Below are 27972 nucleotides of genomic sequence, written 5' to 3' on the forward strand. Positions count from 1 at the left end.
ATAAAAGTGCATCTATCCATTATAAAAGAGCATCTATCAATCATAAAAGTGCATCTATCCATCATAAAAGAGCATCTATCCATTATAAAAGAGCATGTATCCATTATAAAAGTGCATCTATCCATTATAAAAGTGCATCTATCCATTATAAAAGTCCATCTATCCATTATAAAAGTGCATCTATCATTATAAAAGTCCATCTATCCATTATAAAAGTGCATGTATCCATTATAAAAGTGCATCTATCCATTATAAAAGTGCATGTATCCATTATAAAAGTGCATCTATCCATTATAAAAGTCCATCTATCCATTATAAAAGTCCATCTATCCATTATAAAAGTCCATCTATCCATTATAAAAGTGCATCTATCCATTATAAAAGTGCATCTATCCATTATAAAAGTCCATCTATCCATTATAAAAGTCCATCTATCCATTATAAAAGTCCATCTATCCATTATAAAAGTGCATCTATCATTATAAAAGTCCATCTATCCATTATAAAAGTGCATGTATCCATTATAAAAGTGCATCTATCCATTATAAAAGTGCATCTATCCATCATAAGTGTATCTATCCATTATAAAAGAGCATCTGTCCATCATAAAAGTGCATCTATCCATTATAAAAGAGCATCTATCCGTCAAAAAAGGGCATCTATCCATCATAAAAGTGCATCTATCTATTATAAAAGAGCATCTATCCATCAAAAAAGGGCATCTATCCATCATAACAGTGCATCTATCCATTATAAAAGTGCATCTGTCCATCATAAAAGTACATCTGTCCATCATAAATGTGCATCTATCCATCATAAAAGTGCATCTATCCATCATAAGTGCATCTATCCATCATAAAAGTGCATGTCTTCATGTTCATTTTATGAAGTATACTTAAGTAATTTTCAAGTATATTTTTTAAGTATACTTTATGTTGTAAGTATACTAATAATGTGTACTTGTAGTAAACGTGTGTACTATTTCAATACTGCTTGGGACTAAATTGGCCCACTTTTAGTATTTTTAGTATTTGTAAGAGTAAACTAAGTACACAACTAGTTTTCTCATTTGTAATGCATCTGTACTACAAGTGAACTTATAAGTATACTAGTAGTTTACTATTTTAATACAAGTAGTACATTTTTTAGTTTATGAAAGTACAAACTGATGTGTGCTCTCAGTAAACTACTAGTTTCGTAGTTTATACTACAAGTATACTTGTAAGTTTTCTTTAATTGAACATAACATTATACTTATAGTTTACTATTTATATATTATTTTTGCACTTGAAAAATACCTTTAACTGTTCTTTAATTTTAAAAACATTTTATTAGCTTCATGCATCCTTTTTTAATCAACACTTGAATGTCAGTAAGTTTCATAAAGAAAGGCAACATTTTAAACAAAAAAGTAGAATTAGAGTAAATTGCTATACACTACCAGTGGACTAGCCTACACAAAAATTCAGATATGCAGAATTAGAAACATATCTGTTTTATATCAATATTCTAATCAATATTTTCAAACAATGTAAGTTTCATAAGACTGTATATGAAAAACTATGTAAAAAAAGTATATTTAATTGACTACTCAATCAAAAGAGTTAACACAACTACAAGACAAGTATACTTTGAATTCTTAATTATTCTTTTAAGTATATCTGGATCAAAAGATTGAGTTCAAGTACAGGCCAAATATACCTGGGCCCGTATTCATAAATAATCTAATGCAAAGAGTAGCTCCTAGTGACAAAATTCTAAGAAAATTCTTAGAAATGTGGGCGTTTACTCTTAAAATTAAAGAAAAAATCCCAGTAAAGAAAAAAGTAATTCAGAAAGCATCTTAACCCTTAAAAGAAGTCTTAAGGTCAAAATTGTAAGGAGTACGGACGAGGACTTTTCAGAGGCTGAAGAGATTCTTTAGCAGAGGAGAACATGGCAGAAAGACGAAGAGGGAGAAAAAATGTGTTGCAGACAATGGATGACAGTGAGTTAATAAGACGCTATAGATTAGATCGTGCAGGGATCATGTTTGTGACTGATCTTAGAGACGCGCTAACATCTCCGACACAGTGCAGAAATGCCATAGCGCCAGAAATGAAAGTAATCACTACATTACGATATTTGGCAACTGGGAAAATGCAACAATGCAGCAGTGTGTAATGTACACAGTCACATGTCATTTCAAAGTGAAGGCTTAGAATAGACCCTATACTTTTCACTCTTTTTTTCCTTCTTGGACAACCAGCCAATCACAGTCTTCAAAAGATTGTGTCATACATAGCAACGGGGTCAGCCCCGCCTCCTCACTAAGATGAAAGTTTTTGTCTTTTCCTTGCTCAGAGTTGCTCTCAGATTGGCCCCGAATCGCTCTTAAGCTAAGACTCTTATGTAAAAGTTTTTAAGCTAAATTAAAGGACAAGTTCGGTATTTTACACTTAAAGCCCTGTTTTCAGATCGTTTCTGATGAAATAGAACAGTTAAGATTTCGGTTTAAAATTTTAAAATGTAAAATTTTCGGTTTCTGGGGTAGCACCCCCCCACCTCCACAATGGCTGCATAGGTTCACTGGAACAATCCTTCCTAAAACGCATTAAACAAAAATTGCAGCAAAAGATGCATAGTGCACCTATGCAGCCATTGTGGAGGTGGGGGGGTGCTACCATAGAAACCGAAAATTCTCGGGACAGCAACATGTGTCCAAATTTCAATCTTAACCATTCTATTTCATCAGAAACGATCTGTAAACAGGGCTTTAAGTGTAAAATACCAAACTTGTCCTTTAAGAGTTTTCTGAGAGGATTCTTAGAATCTTTATGAATACAGGCCCTGGACTTTTCTCTCAGTATAAATCAAGTAGGCCTACACTGAGGTGTAATTTTAAGTCTATTTCTGAGAAGTACATAAAAAGTAGACTGAAAGTATACTTTCTTATTTTAAGTTTAAAAGAAGTATACTAAGTGTGAAAAACACCAAGCTTACATTAGCTACTTCTACTATTCCCCACCAATTCACAAGCACAAGAGAAAAAGTATTTTGTACTTACATTTAATACCCCTGGAACTCAATGGAAGTTGTTTGAAGATCATAGTTGGTAGTGTTGTCATAACCAGTCAACTGAACCAACAATCTTTTCACAAAACTGACAAAACCTCGTCAAACTGTCAAAATCCATCAACATTCCGTGCATGAGCTACTTTCTGACATCATATCTGAATATCAAAATACATGATAGAAACATTTTGTTAAACCACTTACAAGTGTTATGTTTACTACACCATTGACTACACTATTGAAACAATTACTTTTTATTACAACTGTACATGAATAAATAGGCCATTTGGCCCTGGACTAATAGGGTATTCTATTTGTCCATTCTATTGGCTCTATTCTATTTTGAAGACTTGTACTGGCTGCACAAGTCTAATTTAAGGCTCTCACAAATAAATAGTATGGGTATATTATACATTTTCTGAGTCATCAGAGTGCCTTGAGTATTGAAGTTGTTGAGTTTTGTGTCCATGTTGTTCTTTCTTGCCACAGGGATAAAAGAAAGCATACAGTTTAGGCGGAAATTGTGAAAAAATGTGTGTTATTTCTGGTTTAAAGAAGTCTTGTGACCTCTGTGTTTGTCAGACAGATTCAGTACTGGGCTTAAATGAAAGCCTAAAAGGTCCCCTTTCCAACGATACCAAGCACCATATTATAGAATATTGATAATATCCTTAGCATGAGCCTAAACCAGATATACACCAGATTTCAAAAACGGAATTTATTTTAGGGGGTTAGTAACTTCATGAGCTCAAAAAAGTGATTTCGCTACCACCGCTGCACTGCTATCGTGATTTTTCTAATACTAGGGGTGTATACCTTGCCAAAAAACAATGATAGCATTTGCCCCCCCGTTGATACCGATGGACCAAATTTGGGGCCCTGGCTCATGGACTATTCCTGATACTGTTCGTTGCTCAGACTCGCTCTCCCAGTTTAAAACTAGATTAAAGACGCATCTCTTCAGCCAGGCATTCATATAATACTTTTAATCTTACAGTTAAATCCGACCTCTAGTTCATAAACGCCAGAGGAGAACTGGCCCCCGACTGAGCCCGGGTTCTCCCAAGGTTTTTTTTTCTCCATTAGGTCACCTGATGGAGTTTTTCGGTTCCTTGCCACTGTTGCCTTTGGCTTGCTCAGTTGGGGATATTTGGGAATATTTAATTTAATTAATCAATCAACGATACTATTGATCAGCATTACCAAACGTGGACGTTCCACTAGAAACAAACATTGATGTATTGTTTTATTACTGTGAAGCTGCTTTGATACAACCTATGTTGTGAAAAGCGCTATATAAATAAACTTGACTTGACTTGACTATCTGTGTAAAACAGTATATTGTGGTGCCCTCATGATGACCCTATATCACTGATGTATTAGATTAAAATGCTTATACTTGATAATTTAACATTTCAAATAATATGAGCTATTATTCACTATTTTATGTTTTATTTATCTGCGTAAGACAGTATATTGTGGCGCCCACATGATGACCCTATATCACTGATGTATTAGGTTAAAATGCTTATACTTGATAATTTAACATTTCAAATAATATGAACTATTATTCACTATTTTATGTTTTATTTATCTGCGTAAGACAGTATATTGTGGCATCCACATGATGACCCTATATCACTGATGTAGTAGATTAAAATGCTTATACTTGATAATTTAACATTTCAAATAGTATGAACTATTATTCACTATTTTATGTTTTATTTATCTGCGTAAGACAGTATATTGTGGCATCCACATGATGACCCTATATCACTGATGTAGTAGATTAAAATGCTTATACTTGATAATTTAACATTTCAAATAGTATGAACTATTATTCACTATTTTATGTTTTATTTATTCATGTAAGTCAGTATTTCGTTGTGTATTAGATTAAAATACTTATACATGATAATTTAACATTTCAAATAATATGAACTATTATTCACTATTTTGTTTTATCTATGTAAGTCAGTGTTTTGCTGTGTATTAGATTAAAATGCTTATACTTGATCATTTAACATTTTAAAAATATGTACTATTATTCACTATTTTATGTTTTATTTATCTATGTAAGTCAGTATTTTGTTGTGTATTAGATTAAAATACTTATACATGATAATTTAACATTTCAAATAATATGAACTATTATTCACTATTTTGTTTTATCTATGTAAGTCAGTGTTTTGCTGTGTATTAGATTAAAATGCTTATACTTGATCATTTAACATTTTAAAAATATGTACTATTATTCACTATTTTATGTTTTATTTATCTATGTAAGTCAGTATTTTGTTGTGTATTAGATTAAAATACTTATACTTGATAATTTAACATTTCAAATAATATGCACTATTATTCACTATTTTATGTTTTAACTATTTCTTTGTGTATTAGATTAAATACTTATACTTGATAATTTAACATTACAAATAATATGAACTAATATTCACTATTTTATGTTTTATCTATGTAAGTCAGTGTTTTGTTGTGTATTAGATTAAAATACTTATACTTGATAATTTAACATCTTGTTTCATATAATCTCTATTGTTTATTTATGGACATGACTGTGTAATCTGAAAACAATCCACTCTAACATATTTCTTCGATGCAGAAAAAAATCCACGATCGGCTATTTATACGCTCCTGAGAGACTATCAGACAGACATTTGTATTCTTAACTCATATAATGTGGTGTTTAAAATGTTAAAACTTACTTTTAGAAATAGTTATACTTAAATAAATTTCATCTTATTTCACATATCTGTTATTTTATATGCTTTTTAATTTGTCAACGCTATTTCTTAATTTCATTCACCCCGTTTTTTATTCTCCCACAGACATTATGGACGCTGCATCGTCATCTGAAAAACAAATCCATGACAGATTTCTTCATGTTCATAATTTCACCAATCTGTGGACTTTATTATTAATTCCACCAATAATAAAAACATCCCTAAAAAAAAAATTCACCTTGTCACACCAAGCAGCTTACAGTCATAAAACACACACCCATAAACCCCCGGAACCACACAGGGTCAAATTTCACATACCATAGGGGCATCATAAAACCCCCATATATGGACATATCCTGTCATAAACATATGCCATAAAACTATAAATCAAGGGTCATAAATTAAAAGTGACAATGTCCCTTATATAGCTACTGATCTTCATTTGTGTTCCAAAGATGAACAAAAGTCTTACGGTTTTGGAACGATATGAGGGTGAGTAATTAATGAAAGAATTTTCATTTTTGGGTGAACTAACCCTTCAACATGTTCAAGCTAAAATTGTAGCAAAATGATAATTTAAATTAGGGGTGAAACGGTACATTTATTCATATTGAACTGAAACGGTATGGGCATCACGGTTCGGTGCATGAATATACACAGAGAATACACGGTATAAAATTAAATAAAACTTGCGTGCAAATTAATTAATGTAATGCAGAACTACTGTTAGATACGCGGGTACTTTAGGGACACCTAATCTGTAGCTCCGCCTTAGCTCTGAAGCTCCGTGGCATGAACAGGCTGCGATGTCAAGATTGCAATGCTGGAATATGTTGTGTGTGTTTGTGTGAGAGAGAGAGAGAGGCGCGGGCATGATCGAACAGTGGAAACATAAAAACATACTCCGTCATTTTGTTCATACAGGACATCATTCAAACTGCAAAGTGTTTACTTATATTTGTGTAGACTCGCAATAAAATATGGGAAGCCGGATGAGACGAAACACATTGAAACTCTCGCGCATGTGAAACACTTCCATGTACATGTGAAACATTTGCGCATACATGTGAAACACTCGGGCATACATGTGAAACGTCTCTGGTTACTCACGTAACCGTAGTTCCCTTTCAGTCGAGAACGTCAGACGTAGTCAACGTCAGACGTAGTCGATGTCGACTGAATGGGATCACACTAGGGAGCCAATTGTCTTCGAGCATGCGATCACAAGCAAATGAAATTTTGCGTGCGTGATTTGCATCTCACACACTCCGCCCCGCGGAGCGGGTATAAATACGGAAGTGGATGCACGCACTAGTTGCTTTTTGCTTCGGAGCCATTCGAATGTGTCTCTGAAGAGTGTTAAGTTTCAACGAGCGAGTGTGTCTGTGCTTCTTCAAGGAAGACTCTCCCAGCTGCTGGTCATTCTACAGCGTGAGTGCAGCAGTGATCGCGAGCTTTGAGCTCTCAACTGCTGTTTTAACAGCAACCAAATTTATCTTTGTGTTTGTTTGTCTGACGGCTGGTTAGAGGGCGGAAAAGTGAGTGCTTCACTGTTTCAGTTCCAGTTCACTGTTCAGTGTTGCCGCGGTCATTCCCCTGTGTTCTCCGGCACTGGTGAGATTTTTTCACTTCCTGAAAGAACAACACGGGTGTGTTTGCTTCTTTTTCAAGATGCCTTTCCACCCGTGGGTTTCTGGATGCGATCGTTTCCTGTCCCCCCATATGGACGGTCCTAATGTAGACGGCACCTTTCTCTGCCAGAAACTGCCTGAATAAGCTTTTCCCCCCTCACTACCCTTGACGGAGGAGCGGTGAAGGGTTGCGAGGCTGTCCCTCCAGTGGAGCGGTCTGGTGCGACACAGGTGCACCTGTGTCCGGCGGCCGCTGCTTTTTGGATGCGGCCCCTCGTCTCCCCCTAAGGCCTGTGAGTTCTCGCCCATTCCGACGTGCAGAGCTTAGAAAGCCTGTGGGCAAGCCGCCTCCTCTTTGCGTGCCATGGCGCTGCCATGGCGTGCCATGGCGCATCAGGCCAGGGCACTCATGGACATGCACGAGAGTATTCCAGACCGTGCGCTCATAGGTGAGCTCCGCACCGCATCTGACCTCGCCTTCCGGGGCATGAGTGTCGTGGCGTGCGTGATCGGTCTGGCGATGTCCACGTTAGTGGTCCAGGAGCGCCATCGTTGGCTTAGCCTGGTCGTATGGCGGATAAGGTTTGGTTCCTGGTCTCCCCAATTTCCCAGGTTGGGCTGCTCGGCGATGCGGTGGAGAGCTGCGCCCAGCAGTTTTCTGGCGCCCAAGCACAGACGGAGGTCATCTGGCACATCCTGCCCCGGCGGCCCGCTGCTTTCACCCCGCCACCAGTGGCAGTTTCTCGGCCTGCTCGTCGCCGAGGGTGTTCCCCTGCCGCCGCAATACTGGGCCTCCGCAGCAGTCTCCAATCAGGCCTCAGCATAGAGCCGACCGCAGTAGGGACGCCCAGCCCGCTCTAGGTGCTGCCAAACTAGGTGGCAAGCAACAGCAAAAGCGTTCCTGAGCGACCCGCTCAGGGATGGAGAAAGGGTGCTTTGGAGTTGGTCATCCACTCCCTCCCCCCCGTTGAGGGCCGGGTGGAGTCTTTGTGTGTGTGCCTGTTCCACCACTGGCTCCCAAAACGGAGCAGGCAGTACCCACACTTCAAAGAAGAGTAAATTCCTCTGTTCCTGGGCCCCAAGAGAGCTAGTCTGACGGTGTGTGACCCTGTAAAGCCTTACATCCCTCAGCCCCCTCTTGTTCGCCAGCTGGCAGCTGGGTGCATTTGAGGACTTAGTCATCCGCCTTCTTATGCTTCCCCTGCCACCCAGTGGAGTCAGGTAAGTGTTGCACCGCACACTCAGATCCCGCTTCGGGCTGCCTTCGGGCCTCTCGAGCTGGATTCCTGTCCTCCACCTCGCTGCTCCACCTCGGGTACGTCTGTGGTTCCTGGCCCTGGTCCGGTTTTGTTGAAGTCTAAAACGCTTCCAACCGATTCCCAGCCTGGCCTCATTTGGTACCTTCAGCTTGCAATTAATTTCACTTGGCTTCCGTCCGGGCTCAGTGATATTCATCATACCTAGGTGTTGAGCAGAAATGCTCCTAAAAGATTTTTAGTGAGATCCATCACACCTAGGTGTTGAGCAGAGCTCCTGTCGTGTGTGTGTGCGCCACAGTCCTACTGGCGGTATGGAGTTTGGCTTCAGAGCCTGTACTTCATTGTACCCTTATTATGTGGTGGGCTACGACCATCTTGGTTCTGTGTCAACTAAACGAGCCCTTTTTTGAAAGCCTCCATTCACCTGTAAACACAGAGTTGCATTCTCAATGCCCCGTCCCCAAGCTTGGTCTGCAGCGTTCCACCTGAAAGACGTGTACTTCAGATCTCTATCCTTCTGCTCCACAGGCTTACTGTGTTCTTGCGTTTGAAGATACGACGTATCAGTACATGGTCCTACCCTTCGAGTGCTCCATAGCCAGTTGGGTCTTCAGGTCAACTGGGAAAGAGTAATCTCGCCCCAATTCCGAGTTTCTCTTTTCAAGTATGGAAATTGTCTTGGTCTAGCGCATCTCTCAAGTGAGGTGTGCCAGCTCAGTGCTATTTAGAAGTGAGAAAGGGTCCCACTGAAACTTTCAGAGGCTCCTGGGGCATATGACAAATGCAGCCGCACGGCTTCCTCCATATGAGACCGCTTCAGCACTGGCTTGATGACCGAGTTCCTAAGGTGGCAGTGGCAGAGCGACACGCTCCACTGGCCTGTCGCCAATCCCTCAGCCCATAAGCAGACCTTCGTTTCCCCGGGCTAGTCACTCTGACTGCATTGGCATTCGTTGCCTCAAGTTGCGTACAGTCCCTCGCTTCGAGACACCGCTGCTCAGCGAGCTTGTACTGTTCTGACAACATTGCGACCGTCGAGCCGCGCTCCCCTCGCATGTTGCAACTCGCCCACCACCTCCTCCTTGGAGTCAGAAGCTTCTAAGGTCGCTTCATTCCACCTATTTTTTTCTGGCCTGCTCACTCGTGCTGCTCACAAACCTCACGACAGCCTCCGGTCCGGATATAGTGGAGACTCCATCCCCAGCTGGCCAGCTCTTCGGACCACTTCGGGGCCCCACAGCCACGTCTGCTGCCCCTCCAAACCCGTCCTACGCCAGTTGTTTCTTCTCTTGTATGAGCGGATATCCCTCGACAAAGACTCTGGCCACAGCTGGCCCTGGGCCCCGCAGAAATGCGTTCCCCAGTGAGCCTTCTTGCACTATGGTGCTTAAATCAGGAAGAGAACAAGTTCAGTGATCTTCATCACATCAGGTGTTGAGTAGAAATGATCCTGAAGCTCAGTGAATTCCATCACACTCACGTGTTGAGCAGAGATGCTCCTGATGCTCAGTGATCCCCTTTCACATCTGGTGTTGAGCATTGCTCCTGTCTTGTGCAATGGAGCAGGTCTTGTTAGTTGCCCCTTATTAGCCAACCAACCTCCTCCTCTCGACAGCCTTCCTAACACCTTCCTCTGAGCACATTCTCAGGGATTGGGCACGATGGCACCCGCGTCTAGACCTTGGAAAGTTCCAGGTCTGGGTCTAGTAAGAACGGGACGCGGAGGTTCTGGTCTACCACAAGAATTGTTATGCAGTAGAGACCATCACTTCTGTGAGCACGCTTGCTCCTCTAATAGAAGTCGAACCTGTTCGTTGAATTGAGTCTTCTCTCCGTGAGGAGATCCCGAAGGTGTTCAATCACTTCAGTGCTCCCTTAAAAAAAAAAAAAAAAAAAAACACTGCTTGTGGTTGGAGTTGGGCTGTCCCCTCCACCTCAAAATGTTGTGGCGTTTACTTTGGCGCACATCATGAGGCAGTGGATTCAAATCCAAGCAGAGTGCGATTTTATCGTAAGGTCCCTGAGGCAAGAGATAATTTTTTACAATGAGTGTTTTTAGGATTCAAGAGAGGCAACTTGCCTTTCTGAGGGTGACAGCCTCAGCACTTCATTGTTGTGTGCCGTTATGTACCGTTTCGTCACGTTACAACAAAGAAGTCAGCTTTCATGCTTTCCCCGTTGATGCTGCGGTACGGGCTGAGTGGATGCAGAAGATCCGGAGGGATGACTTCAACCCGACCAAATTTTTAAATGCATATAATTTTCAGTGTATTTCACCTGTGCGTTTCTATGCTTTCTATTATTGCATTTATTTTGTGCAAGTGAGATGAGTAAAGACCATCTGTTTTATAAATCATTATCTGTCTGGTGTTTATAAGCAGCACATACAGTATTTTACTACATGTAAAATATACACAAACTTATCTATATTAAATTATTTGTGGTACCTACAGTTAAAAATGTGTGATGATAATATTGATCGAGCAATTGATTTAAGTAAGTGAAAATATATGCGCAAATTTGAGAAAATAGTATTTATGGAGATAAATTGTAGCCTATCACAGGGCAAACGTGAATTTATCTGAGAATATTCTTAAATAAGGAAATCTATTCAGTGATTGGTCCATGCCTATGTCGACCTCCAAAATCCTGTTTGTGGCACAACAAAGTGTTGTGAATCATCAGCCTGACACTTAAGATTTAGTCCTACACTTCACTTAAATTACGACTGAGATGTTTGATAACTAACTTTTAAGTGCAGCTTTGAGGCAAGAATTTTTTTTACTCCATTCTTAGCAGTGTTCTTGTGAGTAATTCTCAGAGGCTTGATAAATACGGGCACAGGGCCCGTATTTAACAAGCTTCTCAAAGACTAAAATGGTTTAGTCTTAAGTGCTGAGAATTCATGAAATTTACCTCCTACTTTCAAACTTAAATATAAAAACAAGTTAGCAAATTTCTTAAAGCTAAGAATCACTCTTACTCCCCCAGTTATTTAAAGGGATAGTTCACTTTGAAATTAAATTTTGGCATGTTTTAGCTTACCTCAAGGGCATCCAAGATGTAGGTGTCTTTTTTTTCCGCAGTAGTTTCAATTTTGATATTTTTAGGTCAAACCGTTCTTGTCTGTCAGTCATTTCATGCAGGTCTGTGGTCACTGTCTCAAAGAGCATGCACAGAGTCGAAATTAAAACCATTCCCCATCGTAAGTACACATTGATGGCCTAAGACACGAAACGAGCGGCTTGTGTGAGAAAACGAACAGTATTTATATCGTTTTTACCACTTGTAACACAGCCACGTAGGGGAACTATAAGTTGTGTAAAGTTGAAGGCTTGATTTTGAAGCTGTAAAAAAATGTAAAGTTCCATTCTTGTGCATGATCAACATGTTGACCACAGGCCTCAGATAATTACAAAATCCATCTCTACAGTCAATTTTAAAAAAGGTTCATAAAGGAACCTTGACAGTATAGGCCAGGTTCTAATATGAAACCTTTTGACCACAAGAAAGGTTTTTTTTTTTTTTTTTTTAACTGCCAAATACCAAGGGATTTTTATAGAACCTGTAAGTTCAACTTTTACCTTTTATTGATAGGCAAAAGTTCATTAAAGTGCACTTTAAAATTATTTTTTCTTCTAAGATCACTATATCCCAAATCATAATGTATTGAACCTAGAATATTTGTCTAGTATCACTATATGCAAATATCGAGCACAAAATTCTCCACAGCAACAGTGCATTCCTATGGATCTACATATTCATACTGGGGATAAACATTTGCCCACCAAAAATTACTTTTATCATGGCGTTGAGCTATTCTGCAAGTCATAATCTGATTTAAAGGTAGCTTTGTAAAATAGAAACATATTGGAAGAGTATATTCCAACACTGATAGTGTATATAAGGTTAGTTTCTAGATAAAGGCTGATCTATTATAGAGAATGAAAATGAAACTGAACATTAAGATCAAAATTATAAAATTATAAGTACTACCATACTTTAAGAATAAAAAGGTTTGAACATTCTTGATGTTATTATTAATGATTATTCTTATTAATGGAGAAGTGATAGAGAGGACACTTTATTTTGGTATGTGAGTCCATAGGTAAACTGGTATTAAAAAAGAAAAAGAAAAAACTCACAAGTTGTCCAAAAATATGGTCAACATTTTAACTTAACTTTTTTAAATTCTATTTTATAATATAATAGTATATATTTTGTCTGAAATCAGTTAAAGAAATCCATAAAACTTTTCTGATTAATATTATGGCACTTAATTATATGGCAAATACAGAAATTACCATCAAGTTTAGACTCTAAAACCAGTGACAAGTAGTAAAAACATAAACTAAAGACAAAACAGAACAATAAACTTTACGGTTGCACTGTTGGATCCTAGTAATTTATGGTTGAAGTTACCCACTAGTGCAGATCCCTGACCAAGCCAAATCCAAACATCATGTAAATACATATATATTTGTATGTGTAAAGTAACCAATTATGTCTCAGATAAGTGCAAAAGAATAATATATACTCCATCATGTAGGGCAGGCAATTGAGTTCTATTTTTGAGGCAACCACATTTTTATCAGTAAGCTAAAAGGTCCAAGAGATCCATAAAAAATAGGCTTAAAATATCAGGACATCTCTACATCAGTCCAATAAGAAGGCAGGTCTCTGGTAATCAAACAGGCTGAAATCTCCCTGGTAGTGAGCATAGAGGCGATGAACATCTCGTTGGCTGATTCCAGTAAAATAGCGTTCCACCTTGGTGTGATTGTAGCGGGTTATCCCTGGTGGGATATTGGGGTATGACACCAGGTCAGCAATTCCAGCAGCTTTTAGAATATAAGGAGCATCAAACTCCAGAGTCTCATGATGTCCCACAACATTGTAGGAAATATCACAAGGAGCACACAGCTCAGCATATGTCAACCAGTGAATAATGTGGTCACCAAACTGCCTGTCCAAGTGCTGTCTTCCTGGCTTGTCACCTAAGTACCGAACAAAGTCTTCAAACTGAAGACCCACACTTTCACCATCATCATGGTGACTTTTGCGATATTTGCGAATGATGGCTGGGGCAATGTCATGTTTGTACCAGGGTTCAAATCTTGGGTTCTTCACAAACTTGTCCTTGAATGCAGATATGAGGCGCTCAAATGGGTCTCTGACAATAAAAAACTTGAAATAGGTATTCAATCTGTGAACCAAAAAATAACACAATTTCAGGATAACAGTATCTTATCAGACATGTAACAAAACATGCCACAATATTACTTGCCACAACCAGTGGTGTAATTTTGTTTTAAAAAGTGGGTGGGACAAGTGTGTGGGAGGGAGGAGGTTGCTATAGAATGCTAAGATATACTTTGTACAGTGGGGAGAACAAGTATTTGATACACTGCCGATTTTGCAGGTTTTCCTACTTACAAAGCATGTAGAGGTCTGTAACTTTTATCATAGGTACACTTCAACTGTGAGACGGAATCTAAAACAAAAATCCAGAAAATCACATTGTATGATTTTTAAATAATTAATTTGCATTTTATTGCATCACATAAGTATTTGATCACCTACCAACCAGTAAGAATTCCGGCTCTCGCAAACCTGTTAGTTTTTCTTTAAGAAGCCCTCCTGTTCTCCACTCATTACCTGTATTAACTGCACCTGTTTGAACTTGTTACCTGTATAAAAGACACCTGTCCACACACTCAATCAAACAGACTCCAACCTCTCCACAATGGCCAAGACCAGAGAGCTGTGTACGGAAATCAGGGATAAAATTGTAGACCTGCACAAGGCTGGGATGGGCTACAAGACAATAGGCAAGCAGCTTGGTGAGAAGGCAACAACTGTTGGCGCAATTATTAGAAAATGGAAGAAGTTCAAGATGATGGTCAATCTCCCTCGGTCTGGGGCACCATGCAAGATCTCACCTCATGGGACATCAATGATCATGAGGAAGGTGAGGGATCAGCCCAGAACTACACGGCAGGACCTGGTCAATGACCTGAAGAGAGCTGGGACCACAGTCTCAAAGAAAACCATTAGTAACACACTATGCCGTCATGGATTAAAATCCTGCAGCACATGCAAGGTCCCCCTGCTCAAGCCAGCGCATGTCCAGGCCCGTGCCGTGTTTGGAGGAAGAAGAAGGATGAGTACAACCCCAAGAACACCATCCCAACCGTGAAGCATGGAGGTGGAAACATCATTCTTTGGGGATGCTTTTCTGCAAAGGGGACAGGACGACTGCACCGTATTGAGGGGAGGATGGATGGGGCCATGTATCGCAAGATCTTGGCCAACAACCTCCTTCCCTCAGTAAGAGCATTGAAGATGGGTCGTGGCTGGGTCTTCCAGCATGACAACGACCCGAAACACACAGCCAGGGCAACTAAGGAGTGGCTCTGTAAAAAGCATCTCAAGGTCCTGGAGTGGCCTAGCCAGTCTCCAGACCTGAACCCAATAGAAAATCTTTGGAGGGAGCTGAAAGTCTGTATTGCCCAGCGACAGCCCCGAAACCTGAAGGATCTGGAGATGGTCTGTATGGAGGAGTGGGCCAAAATCCCTGCTGCAGTGTGTGCAAACCTGGTCAAGAACTACAGGAAACGTATGATCTCTGTAATTGCAAACAAAGGTTTCTGTACCAGATATTAAGTTCTGCTTTTCTGATGTATCAAATACTTATGTCATGCAATAAAATGCAAATTAATTACTTAAAAATCATACAATGTGATTTTCTGGATTTTTGTTTCAGATTCCGTCACTCACATTTGAAGAGTACCTATGATAAAAATCACAGACTTCTACATGCTTTGTAAGTGGGAAAAAGTGCAAAATCAGCAGTGTATCAAATACTTGTTCTCCCCACTGTATGTGTACAATAACAATTTTCAGGAAAAAAAAAATAACATTACAATGTCCAGAAATCAATTTCAATAGTACATTGGGTTTAATTTGCCATTTAATAAGATCTACTAATATATATTGTTAGTGCCTACTGATAATGTAATGTAATTCACAGTTCTGCGCATGCAGAAATCACTGACAGTCACTGTGCTACAGTCTGCAGGGCCCTCTTCAGCAAACACTGAATCAAATTTTAACTTTAAATGTGAGCTAGTATAGCTCATTGGCTGCAGATAGGTCAGAGGCAAATCAGCTTACACCATGCAGTATTCAATATAATTGCTAGCAAATTACATGTCAAAGACCAGCTTATGCCATTTAGAGTTTCCTGACTGAATTTTTTTTATATTTTGACAAATGTCTCAGTGTATTTTTATCCATACAATGAAAGTAAATGAGGTCCAATGTTGTTTGGATCCCAAACGTTCTTCAAAATATCATCTTTTGTGTTCTTCAAAAGAAAGTCTATATCAGCCTATTGTGGACAAATTGTACAGCTGATGAAGTTGACACAAGTCTAGTCATGCCACTATATCTGGCAGTGCATAATGAGAAAAAGAACACAAATCTGTGAGAAAAAGGTAGCAGCAGGATATTGCACCAAAATGTAGGTACCGGTAATTCATTTGTAAGTACACACAATTTATGTTTGCAGACCTGTATTTTGTTTTGTACCAATTGTTTTTCTTAGTTCAGTAAAGGGTAACACTTTAGAATAATGGTCCGTCATTAATAAGTAACTATGCAGGAAGTAATGAAGGACTTATGAGTAGTTCTACATTAACACTTCAGCTACTACTATTAACTAATATGGAAACAATATTAACTAATCAGTAAGTAATATCGAATTTAGGACTAAAATAGTTCCTTATTAGGTAATCAGTAGTTACTTAATGAGATTGGCATAATTAAGAACTAATAAGTAATTATGACAACTTATAAAGAATTACTAATTAAAGGTGCCCTAGAATGGATTGTTTTATTATTTTATAATGTTTCCTGGGGTGCCCTTATGTTAGTATGTTTTTTAGATCTAAAGTTGTTATAATTTAGAAATAAAAGGCATATTTCCTAGCCTGATTTCATCCTATGTTTTGAACACTCTGTTTGAAGGGGCGTGTCTGCTGAGAGACTTCAGAGTAAACGCCCTCTGCTGTGATTGGCTGACATGCTTGCATATGAAATATCTGGCATTACATGTAGAACTATCTGGAAAACTTTTACTATTACAGCTTTTATACGTTTTTACTATTACAGCTATCGAGATTAACGAATCGTGAGAAGTTTTTTAAGTATTTAGATCTATTCCCATTACATAAAAAGTTGCAGTGATGAGCATTGAGCAGATGACAGCCTGTTGATCGCGTGAATGAAGATCTTATCACTGCAACGCAGTTTCTGCGAGAAACGACGTGAAGTTGAGCGTTTAGTCACTGGCTTGATTTACCGATGCATAAACAGTATTGAAGGACTTTGAGAGAAAGATTATCTGTCTGAACTTGAACAATTACGCATCAGAAATTCACATAACCCACTGGTTCTCCAGAGGCTCGGATGAAGGAACTAAAAAAATACTTTTGTGTTCATTTGTACATCCAAACACTGAGCAACTGCCATGCTTCGCTCGCTCGTTTGCAAGCCATGATGTCTCTCGAGGAAAAAACAATATCGCGCTGGATCTAGATAACACAGTTTAAATTATCGTTAATAAAATCACTACTTACCGCTTGCGGGAATATAACGTTAGTTGAAATTGCCCCCTTCGTCAGTATGAGACGCTGAGAGAAGCCTGGCTGCTTGATATTGTTCCAGGTTAGAAAAACAGTCCGTGGTGAAATGGGCAGATCAAACTATCAACTTCGAATTAAACTGTAGCGGTATCCGATTATAGATAGATAGATAGATAGATTATAGACAGATCTGCCATTTTCCCTATGATCCTCGCTTGTTTCTTCACCTGCAGAACTTCCGATGATTCGGCTGCGCAGTTCCGCCTGGCATTGAACATGGGCTGGCATATGCAAATTTTTGGAGGCGTACATATTAATGATCCCGACTGTTGCGTCACAGTCGGTGTTATGTGGAGATTCGCCTGTTTTTCAGGGGTGTTTTACGAGAAACGAGAAACGAGATTTAAATAAGGAGAAAACTATGGTGTTTGAGACTCACTGTATGTCATGTCCATGTACTGAACTCTTGTTATTTAACTATGCCAAGATAAATTCAATTTCACATTCTAGGGCACCTTTAACACTAGAACGGCCATGGCGGTCATTTTGACCGTTTTGAATTTTATATCTGCAATAACTTTGTTGAAAAAATAAATACAATCCTGCTGGTACCTGACTTTTCCTAAAAGTGTCTGTATTTTCATTTAAAATGTTTTTCATATAAATTACACATAAGGCAAAAAAACAAATGAACATTTTTACCTATTTCGGCCATAGACGGTCATATTGACCGCACGGAATTTCGCGGTATTATTATAGGCTATACCAATATACACATTACACAACAATAAAATGTGGTTAAAAATACACTAAACATATTCAACAACAAATCATTTAAATGTAAAGATATTCAGAACAGAACAAGAATGAAAAAATAACTATAAACAAGCCAAAATGAAATGCGTTATAAGCGAAAGTGAAAGTAAGCGGCGTTAGGCTCACGTAACTTTCTAATTAGAATCAAAATGTTTCAACATTTGCGATGTATTTGGATGGTAAACTATTTCTTTATTATAGGCTTTGTACTTCACTCACGTTCCAATATCGACGGAAAAAATCATCCTCTTCACATGCGCAAAATGGTACGAATTGTAGGCTACTATGCTACAAACAGAGCAGTGGAATTTTTATATGTTAGGTTGACTATTTTATTATTATATTTTATTGTGGCTATAATGAACAGGCTGCAATGTCAAGATTGCAATACTGGAATATGGTTGGTGTGTGTGTGTGTGTGTGTGTGTGTGCCGGCGGAAGCGGACGCGATCAAACTGTGTAAACAAATATGGGCTACTCCGTCATTTTGTTCAGGACATCTACGGATATTATTTATTTATAAATGTATAATTAAACTTGTTTAAATGTACAGTTTGGTGTTGTTTTGTTTTTTAAAGACATATTAATACAATAAATGCATTAATCTCTCAATTGGGTATTTATCATTAAAGATATAGAGTTTGGAATATAGCGGTCAAAATGACCGTTTGCGGCAGTTCTAGTAGTTATGGAATTCTGGCACTTCTAGTGTTAATTACTAATCACAACATTATCGTGTCTGAGACGTTAGCAATTATCTTTTTTTACCTTCAACGTGGTCATAAAATTCATCACTGCTTACTCAAGTGTTACCTAGTCACTCTTCAAGGACTACTTGTAATCTGGACCATTATTTTAAAGTAAATAGTGATGTATTTTATGACTATTTTCATAGTAAAAATTATGACTGATTACGTCTCAGACACACAATAATGTTCTTTATAATTTGTCAGTTAGTTAATAGTTATTAATGAAGCTAATCTCATTAAGTAATTATTGATTACCTAATAAGGAATAATCTCCTAAATTTTATATTACTTACTGATTAGTTAAGCTTGTTTCTTTATTAGTTAATAGTAGTAGCTGAAGTGTTGATGTAGAACTACTCATTAGTCCTTCATTATTTCCTGCATAGTTACTTATTAATGACGGACCATTATTATAAAGTGTTACCCGGTAAAGTTTAGTAGGGCTCAACAATAAGGACTGCCCACTGGTCTGGAGCCAGTGTAAGAAACAGACAGTTTCAGGCTAGTTGGATGCATCAGTAAAAATGTGTTAAAAAATACACAGCCTTTTTCAGAAAAAGTGTGAGAAATTTATGTGGCTACATTTTAGCCATCTTGTTGAAAATGTTCTTTTCTTAGACAACTAAAATATATTTTGTTAAATGAACAAACATTGTAATGAAAACGTAGCATAAAAATATTTCTAGAAAAAAATAGCTAAAAATGAAAACTGATGATTCTTTTTTGCCAAGCCCACTGAAAATGTTGGAATCTAAACTACTAACCCGACTGGCCAGCTAATCAGTCAATCAATAATAATGTTGATTGTTGATCCCTGTTTAGTAAAAAAAAACAAAAAAAAAACAGGGATCAAGAAACAATAATTTTTTGTAAGGTGAACTTATGTAAACCTTTGATGGATTTCTGTGTCAGTCATAGAGGACAGGCGAGGTAAGCCATTTCTTTCATGGTCATGAACCATGTTCTCTGGAATAGCTTCAACCTTCGAGAACTTTCCTGAAACACAAAAAAAAATGTTGAAGTTCAAGAAAGATATACAGTTTTTCCAATATGCCTAAAATAGGATGCTGAATTAGGGTAATTTTACAAGTCTAATTTGGTTTATTATGGTTAATTTTTGATTTATCAAATGTACAAGTTACTTAACCTGAAGACATTTCTCACCATTGAGGACAATTAGAACCTTCTTCCACTGTGTGTTTCCAACTTTCGGTGTCTGACAGAAGAGAATCTTGTGCTTGTCACACACAAAAATGCGGTCCAAGACAAACTTGCCCACAGTTGTGTGGGTGAGGTTCCAAAGAGATGAATTTCTGCAAACAGTTGTTAACAGCTCCAAACGCTTCTCATTCACTGACTGCCAGTCTATGGGCTCCACCACAGAGGGACTAACTGAGGACTAAGTCACAACACAATCAACACACATGCACATATACATGACACCCAAAAACAGATCATATATAACAATGAACAATTCAAGTTGTTTTTGAATAAAGCAAATAAGTGAACCCAATGTACACAGACAAACTGATTCACCAATATATATGGCTGTGATGCACCCTTGTCTGGCCACTGGACAGAAGGGAGTTTCGTCGTAACAGAAGGCATGGTCCAAACAAACATGTCTGTCCTCCCCGCAAAGTCTGAAAATATATTAAGGGGAAACTGTCAGAGTGCCTTATGGGCAGTGAACATAACAGTGACTTTTTAAATGACAAATGCAACAAAGGTAGACACTTTAAACCAATTTATCTACACAGAAATGCTGACATAATGTGATAAACACATACCACCTGGTATTCTGAAACTGAAGTTGATGAACTTGCTGACGAACATAAGGATGAGTAGCACCCAGCCACAAGCACCAACCAGCAACCAATGACGACGCATTATTGGCACATGGACAGGCAAAAAAAAAAAAAGTCCTACAATAAAAACATATTTCAGATGAGAAAATAATGAGTTAATATTTATGATTACTATTTGGCATTGAACATATTAAAAATAATTAACGTAATTAACACAGCATCCATCTTTTCAATTCCTAAAACATGCTAAAGTATTTTAAGTAGTGATGGGCAACGATTAACTGCATCCAAAATAAAAGTTTGTGTTTACATAATATATGTGTGTGTGTACTGTGTATAATTATATATATATATATATATATATATATATATATATATATATATATATAATTTTTTATATTATATATAAATATTTTATATATAAATAACACATTTTTCTTAAATATATACATGCATGTGTGTGTATTTATATACAAAATAATTATACACAGTACACACACATATAATGGTAAATGGTAAATGGACTGCATTTATATTCACCTCACATTCACCCATTCACTCATTCATACACCGACAGCGGTGTCAGCCATGCAAGGCGCCATCCAGCTTGTCGGGAGCAGCTGGGGTTAGGTGTCTTGCTCATGGACACCTCGACACTTGGTCAGGTGGAACCGGGGATTGAACCACCAACCTTCCGGTTTGTAGACAACCTACATGAACCACTGACTTACAGTATATCACGCTATTAACTAATTTAATAATTGATGATCTTTACAAGGAAACTGAATCAACACTGAACTGACTTCAGCTGAACAATGACACTGTTTTCTTTTAGAGCTGCTGTACAGTCAAAATGAACTGTTTTTTTATCATTGAATCATTTTCCTGTTATCACTGTAAAGCTGCTTTGAAACAATCTGTATGTATAAAGTGCTATATAAATAAAGGTGATTTGACTTTTGAATACTACAGGGAAAAGTGAACTAACATTCAAAAAGGTAGATCTGACAGAATACTGACTAAGAAAAAAGACAATAAAAGGCACAGCTTAATGTCACATTTATTATAATTAAGTTTACTTAAATTAAAAGTTGTTTTAACATTTTAATGTTCTGTAATTATTAAATGATAAAAACAATTTGACATTTTGCATTTCAGGCCTGGCTTTCAATAATACTGCAATTGTGGCTTTAATTGGCCATTTTATCTCTCTCTCTCTCTCTCTCTATATATATATATATATATATATATATATATATATATATATATATATATATATATATATATATATATATATATATATATATATATATATATATATATATATATATATATATATATAAAAAAAATTTTAATAGAAGCATTAGTATAAGTATTGGTATCAGTGATACTGCCCTTCATTCAAAGTACTTCACGGTAAAAAAAAAAAAAATGCAATTAAACATATATTTAAATGATCAAATATTTAAAATAAAAGCCCACATGTCTGAAACACTTTTATGAGTGTATCAGATTAACCATTCCTCCTTTCACATCATGGCATAAAAAACACTTCCAAAGGGCTTTTCAATCAATTAGAATTCATTTAAATTGGAGGGAGTTCGTCAGCAGATTTATCTAAAGGTTTTATGAGAATTCGGTTAACTAGAGCCAGTGATCATCAACACAAAGAAGACATGGTTATAATAAAATTAATTATTTTATTTTTTAACAATAGATATGTAAGCGTAAATATCACAACTAATAAATAAATATACACTGCTAATCAATAACTAATGCCCAAAAAGTAAGATACTAAAGAAGAGAAGAGAAGGCAACAGCAGGTGGATAATTGTTTGATTCCCTGTCCATTGTGCATGCCCTGTAGGGTTTAAGTTTTTAGACTTTTGACTTGACTTGAGGTGCAGCTATTAAAGACCGATACTCTGGGTTCTGTTTTCCGTGTACTTGTGTATAGACCTCCCAGATTTAATAAGGACTTCATCCAACAATGTTCTGATTTTCTCTCTAGACTAGTATCTCATTGTAATATAATTAAAGGTCCCGTTCTATGTGATCCCATGTTTCAAACTTTAGTTAGTGTGTAATGTTGTTGTTAGAGTATAAATAATATCTGTAAAATTATAAAGCTCAAAGTTCAATGCCAAGCGAGATATTTTATTTAACAGAAGTTGACTACAAAAAACGGCTGGATTGGACTACACCCCTCTACTTCCTTCTTTAGTGATGTCACTTGAACCGTAACCTCCGCCCACAGGAACACAGGCGTATTGATGGCGAAATGTCAACAGACGTGGTTGATGTTTATCTATAATCGGATACCGCAAAAGTTTAATTCGAAGTTGTTAGTTTGCTCTGTCCATTTCACCACGGACTGTTTTTCTAACCTGGAATAATATCAAGCAGACTTCTCTCAGCGTTTCATACTGACGAAGGGGACTATTTCAACTATATTCCAGCAAGCGGTAAGTAGTGATTTAATATGGAAGTAGCGATCACTCTTCACATCGTTCGTTTCTCTTAGTAGGATGAAAATAATCTTACTTAAACTGTGATTAATATACAGAAAGCGATCAAAGAACAATCCCTTTCCAATCGCCCAAGCTGTTAATCACACAGCGCGAGTTTATCTGGACTCTTGCCAAAACTCGTTATGAAATCAATGACGCTGTTACACTGCACAACAAAGCTCTTACTGTATTTATATGCCTCATGTTTGCATTGGTGAAATCATTAGTGAGAGTGCAGAAACTGCGTTGCAATGATAAGATCTTTCACGCGATCAACAGACTGTCATCTGCTCAATGCTCATAACTGCAACCTTTTATGTGATGGTAATAGATCTAAATACTTAAAAAACTTCTCATGATTTGTTAATCCCGATAGCTGTAATAGTAAAAACGTATAATAGCTGTAATAGTAAAAGTTTTCCAGACAGTTCCACATGTAATGCCAGATATTTCATATGCAAGCATGTCAGCCAATCACAGCAGAGGGCGTTTACACTGAAGTCTCACAGCAGACACGCCCCTTCAAACAGAGTGTTCAAACCAGGGAATGAAATCAGGCTAGGAAAAATGCCTTTTATTTCTAAATTATAACAATTTTTGATCTAAAAAACATACTAACATTATAAGGGCACCCCTGGAAACATTATAAAATAATAAAAATAATCCATGGAATGGGACCTTTAATAAAGGATATTACAATGATAATGCAAATAATGCAACGATAATGAAAATCACCCAAAAGAGACCTATGAGATCTGAGTTTTTTTATTTTTTCCTTAAAGTTGAGCAGATCAGATGTGCTATTGTACGTGTTTCATCTGCCACCAAATCCTTCACAGCCTAATTTCCTGACTCATTTTGAAACAGCCACACCAACAGTTCTGCAAACTGGATATTCTCTCTACACATTTTTGTAAAGATGTTTTTACTACAGTGAGTTCCAGTGTGTCAGATAAAATTAACAGCTCCTTGATGAACAGAGGTGTTCCAAGCAATTTTAAACATGTGATCCTTCATCCCTTATAAAAAAAAGCTCTACTCGCATTTTAATAATTTTAATACCTTAGACACATTCCATCCGTGTTTTAGAACCAGTAAGTCTCCTTACAGTAAAGTCGATCTTTAACAGTTTACACGTTTTCGTTTGTTTTTTTTCTATGGAGAACATGAAATATTATTAAAATAGTTTAAGTTGACACTAACATGAAATTTTTTTTTCCATCTGATTTAGTATAATTCGTTTTTTTGTTTTTTTTTGTTAAATAAAATATGATTTATGGTGATCGAGATTTGCCAGCAACAGCACATTTTCCCACTTGGGCGAACAATTCACGAACAGCTTTCCTTGCGCATGAAATCGCTCTCGGTTACTAACCTCACTTCTCTCTAGATGAGGGAACGAGTGTTGCTTAAGCTAGTTTACGGTACGGGAAAATCCCTTTTCTCGAGAATACTGAAGCCAAAAAATTATCCTTAATTTTTGCATTAATTTAAAATGCATTGCTGCACAGGCAGACCTACGCGAAGCAGCTCGCGCGCCTATTGGTTGTTCTGCAGCAACTGCTGCAACCTATCGAGGGACTGCTCGTGACGTAAGCACCAATGAGGGCGCGGGCGCCCGTGCACGTCACGTCCCGCCAGAATGGCTGTGGCTATGACTATATAAGCTGAGTCCAGATAGGTTGTTCTTTGGTTTTTCATACTGAAGCGAAACCAGAACGTAGCACAAGCACGGCAGGGTTACGCAACACCCGTTCCCTCATCTAGAGAGAACCGAGGTTACGTTAGTAACTGAGAGCGTTCTCTTACAAGAGTACTCTCGTGTTGCGTAAGATAACTTACGCTACGGGAACCCAATGTAAAACGCCGTGCATGCTAGTGTCGTCCACACATATATTCCCAAGGGCATGTGCCCAGGGTACACATAATAGTGGGTAATATCTAGGCCAACAGAACGTGGGCCTAGGAATATAACATAACCATCCCTGAGTTGAAGGAATGGGTGCTTAGCACAGTATAACAGTCAGGATCGACATCAGTCGGCCTGAACCTCATAAAAGAATGATTTAATAACTCTTTTGTCAGTCAGTAGACATCTGCGCCGGAGGGACAGATGTGAGTGTAGAATTACAGTCAGGAGGACCTAAGTCAACCTGATCTGTCGATCTTAGTTTTCGTGCTGGCAGCACGCTCATAATATACAGTCTGCGCAGATCTGAGTCGAGCAGAGCCGTATGTATTACGTTTAGACTGACAACAGCTTAGCCTGTAAGGCAGGAACTTCCAGGTTGTAAAGCCTCATAAATGTAGACGGAGAGGCCCAGCCTGCCGCCATACAAATATCCTGGAGTGAAACTCCACTGGACCATGCCCATGAAGAGGCCATGCCTCTGGTGGAATGAGCTCTGACGCACAGAGGACAGCGAAGGCCCTTAGACTTATAAGCTAGAGCGATAGCATCAACTATCCACCTGGAGAGGCTCTGTTTCGACGTGGCTAGCCCCTTAGTGCGGCCACCAAAAGAAACAAAGAGCTGTTCTGACTGCCTGAAAGCAGCAGACCGTTCAACATATATTCTTAACGCCCTGACCGGGCAGAGAAGATTCACATCGCCCTCACTATCAGATCTTGGGAGAGCTGACAGTGAAATGACTTGTGCTCTGAACGGAGTGGAAAGCACTTTGGGGACATAACCGTGTCTTGGTTTGAGAATGACTTTGGAGTCGTTAGGCCCAAACTCAATACATGTAGCGCTCACAGAGAGCGCGTGGAGGTCACCCACTCGCTTAACTGAGGCGAGAGCCACGAGGAAAGCGGTCTTAAATGAGAGATACCGCAGATCCACGGACTGTAGTGGTTCGAAGGGTTCGCCCTTCATAGCGTCTAGGACCGTGGAGAGGTCCCAGACCGGAACCAGAGGGGGCCGGGGAGGGTTTAGTCTCCTAGCTCCTCTCAGGAAGTGGATGATGAGATCGTTCCTTCCCAGTGACTGGCCATGCATAGGTTTAGTAAACGCTGCTATGACTGCCACATATACTTTGAGCGTGGAGGGGGACCTGCCTTCATCCAAAAGCTCCTGTAGGAAGGAGAGAATCTCCGTAACGCTACAGTGTTGTGGATTTATGTTTTGAGCCGAGCACCAGCCGGAAAACACTGACCACTTGGAAGCGTAGAGCCGTCTAGTAGCTCTAGCCTGTGTAATTGTGTTTAGCAGTCCCGCTGGGAGATCAGCGGGTACCCGTTGATGGGCCATACATGCAGGGCCCATAAGTCGGGGCGCGGGTGCCAAGTCGTGCCCCTGGCCTGGGAGAGGAGATCCTTCCTCACCGGAATCGGCCATGGGGTCGTGCTCACTAGCTGCATCAGCTCTGGGAACTAGACTTGGTTCCTCCAGAGCGGCACCACGAGGAGCACAGAGCATTCGTTCTCCCGATCGCTTGATCACCTGTGGTAACAGCGCGATCGGGGGAAACGCATAGAGCGGGCGGCTGGGCCAGTTGTGGGCCAGCGCGTCCCTGTCTTACATGAAAAATGTTGGGCAGTGCGCGTTCTCTGACGACGCAAAGAGATCGATTTCCGCTCTGCCGAAGGTGTCCCATAGTAACTGGACTACCTGAGAGTGCAGGGACCATTCCCCCGGGGGAACATTGTCTCTGGACAGCATGTCCGGACCCACATTCCGACAGCCTGGCACGTGCGCTGCTATTAGCGAGCGCAGATTGTGCTGAGACCACACAAGGAGGCGTTCTGCCAGTGTGTGGAGGCTCCGTGATCTGAGACCACCCTGGCGGTTTATGTAAGACACCACCACCATGTTGTCTGTGCGGACTAAGACATTGTGGCCCTTTAAGAAGGGGAGAAAATGTCCCAAGGCGTTCTCGACCGCTTTCATCTCCAGACAGTTCATGTGTAAGCGCCCTTCCTGGGCTGCCCACAGGCCAAAAACCGGCCTGCCCTCATAGAGGGCGCCCCAACCCGAGTTGGAGGCGTCTGTCGAGATTACTTTTCGTTTCGAGACCGTTCCACGCCTGACTGATACCAGTCTGCCACCTTCCAGGGCTCCAGTGCTGTAACACAGTTCTGAGTCACCCTGAGGCGAGTACGGCCGGAGGTCCATGCTCGAAGCGGGACCCGCGTTTTCAGCCAGATTATTTGTCCTAAAAACGTTTTAAGACATTTTTGTTATCTTGATGTCAAGAGAATTATTCCTCCAAACTGTGCTTTTCTAATAAAAAGATATATTTTCTGCCCAGTGTTTTACTTAATCTTCTCAATCTGAAATTCTGTTTCAATGAAAGTGTCACAGCCAGTATGTGTTTCTTAACTAGGCTGATTGTGCTATTAGCTGCTACTAAATCTGCAAGCAAACCTTCTCTGTGACAAACTTCAATAAATCCATGATTCTTGACCATATTGTGTGTGTAAGAATTGAGAAATTAGGAAATGCCGGACAGTCTGGTTGAAGAGCGACCAGACCCTGAGAGGACAGAGGACCTCTCTGCAAATTACCATTTGAACTCACCATTTGAGAGGCAAAGTCTCACCTCAGAACACATCTCTCCCCCTCTTCCCCACTCCCCCTCTCTCATGCTGAGACCACATGTAAATCACCCAAAAATCCATATGGTTTAATGTTTTTTTTTTTTTTTTTTTAACCTTTATTTAACCAGAAAAGAGCTCTCTGAGATTAAAAATCTCTTTCACAGGAGTGTCCTGGCCAAAATGTGCAGCAATACATTCAGTTCCATCACAGATA

The 27972-nt window shown here is 39.0% G+C and overlaps 1 protein-coding gene across 4 annotated transcripts in view; it reads right to left on the minus strand.

Moving 5' to 3' along the window:
- Positions 1-12743: 12743 nt before the first annotated feature.
- chst10 (carbohydrate sulfotransferase 10) overlaps positions 12744-27972 on the minus strand; it is a 32256-nt gene continuing 17027 nt past the window's right edge. For 2 of the 4 annotated variants that reach the window (XM_079863407.1, XM_079863406.1), the window contains 5 exons: positions 20692-20823; positions 20435-20541; positions 20063-20297; positions 19789-19894; positions 12750-13891 (listed from right to left, as the gene is read on the minus strand). In XM_079863407.1, the coding sequence (XP_079719533.1) occupies positions 13342-13891; positions 19789-19894; positions 20063-20297; positions 20435-20541; positions 20692-20788 (1095 nt within the window). In that variant the 5' untranslated portion in view covers positions 20789-20823 and the 3' untranslated portion in view covers positions 12750-13341. Of the gene's footprint in view, positions 13892-19788; positions 19895-20062; positions 20298-20434; positions 20542-20688; positions 20824-27972 lie in introns of all 4 variants that reach the window. The other 2 variants (XM_079863404.1, XM_079863405.1) reach the window with 2 other exon arrangements.

The sequence above is a fragment of the Squalius cephalus genome (assembly GCF_949319135.1).
Source record: "Squalius cephalus genome assembly, chromosome: 2".
Taxonomy (NCBI): Eukaryota; Metazoa; Chordata; class Actinopteri; order Cypriniformes; family Leuciscidae; genus Squalius; species Squalius cephalus.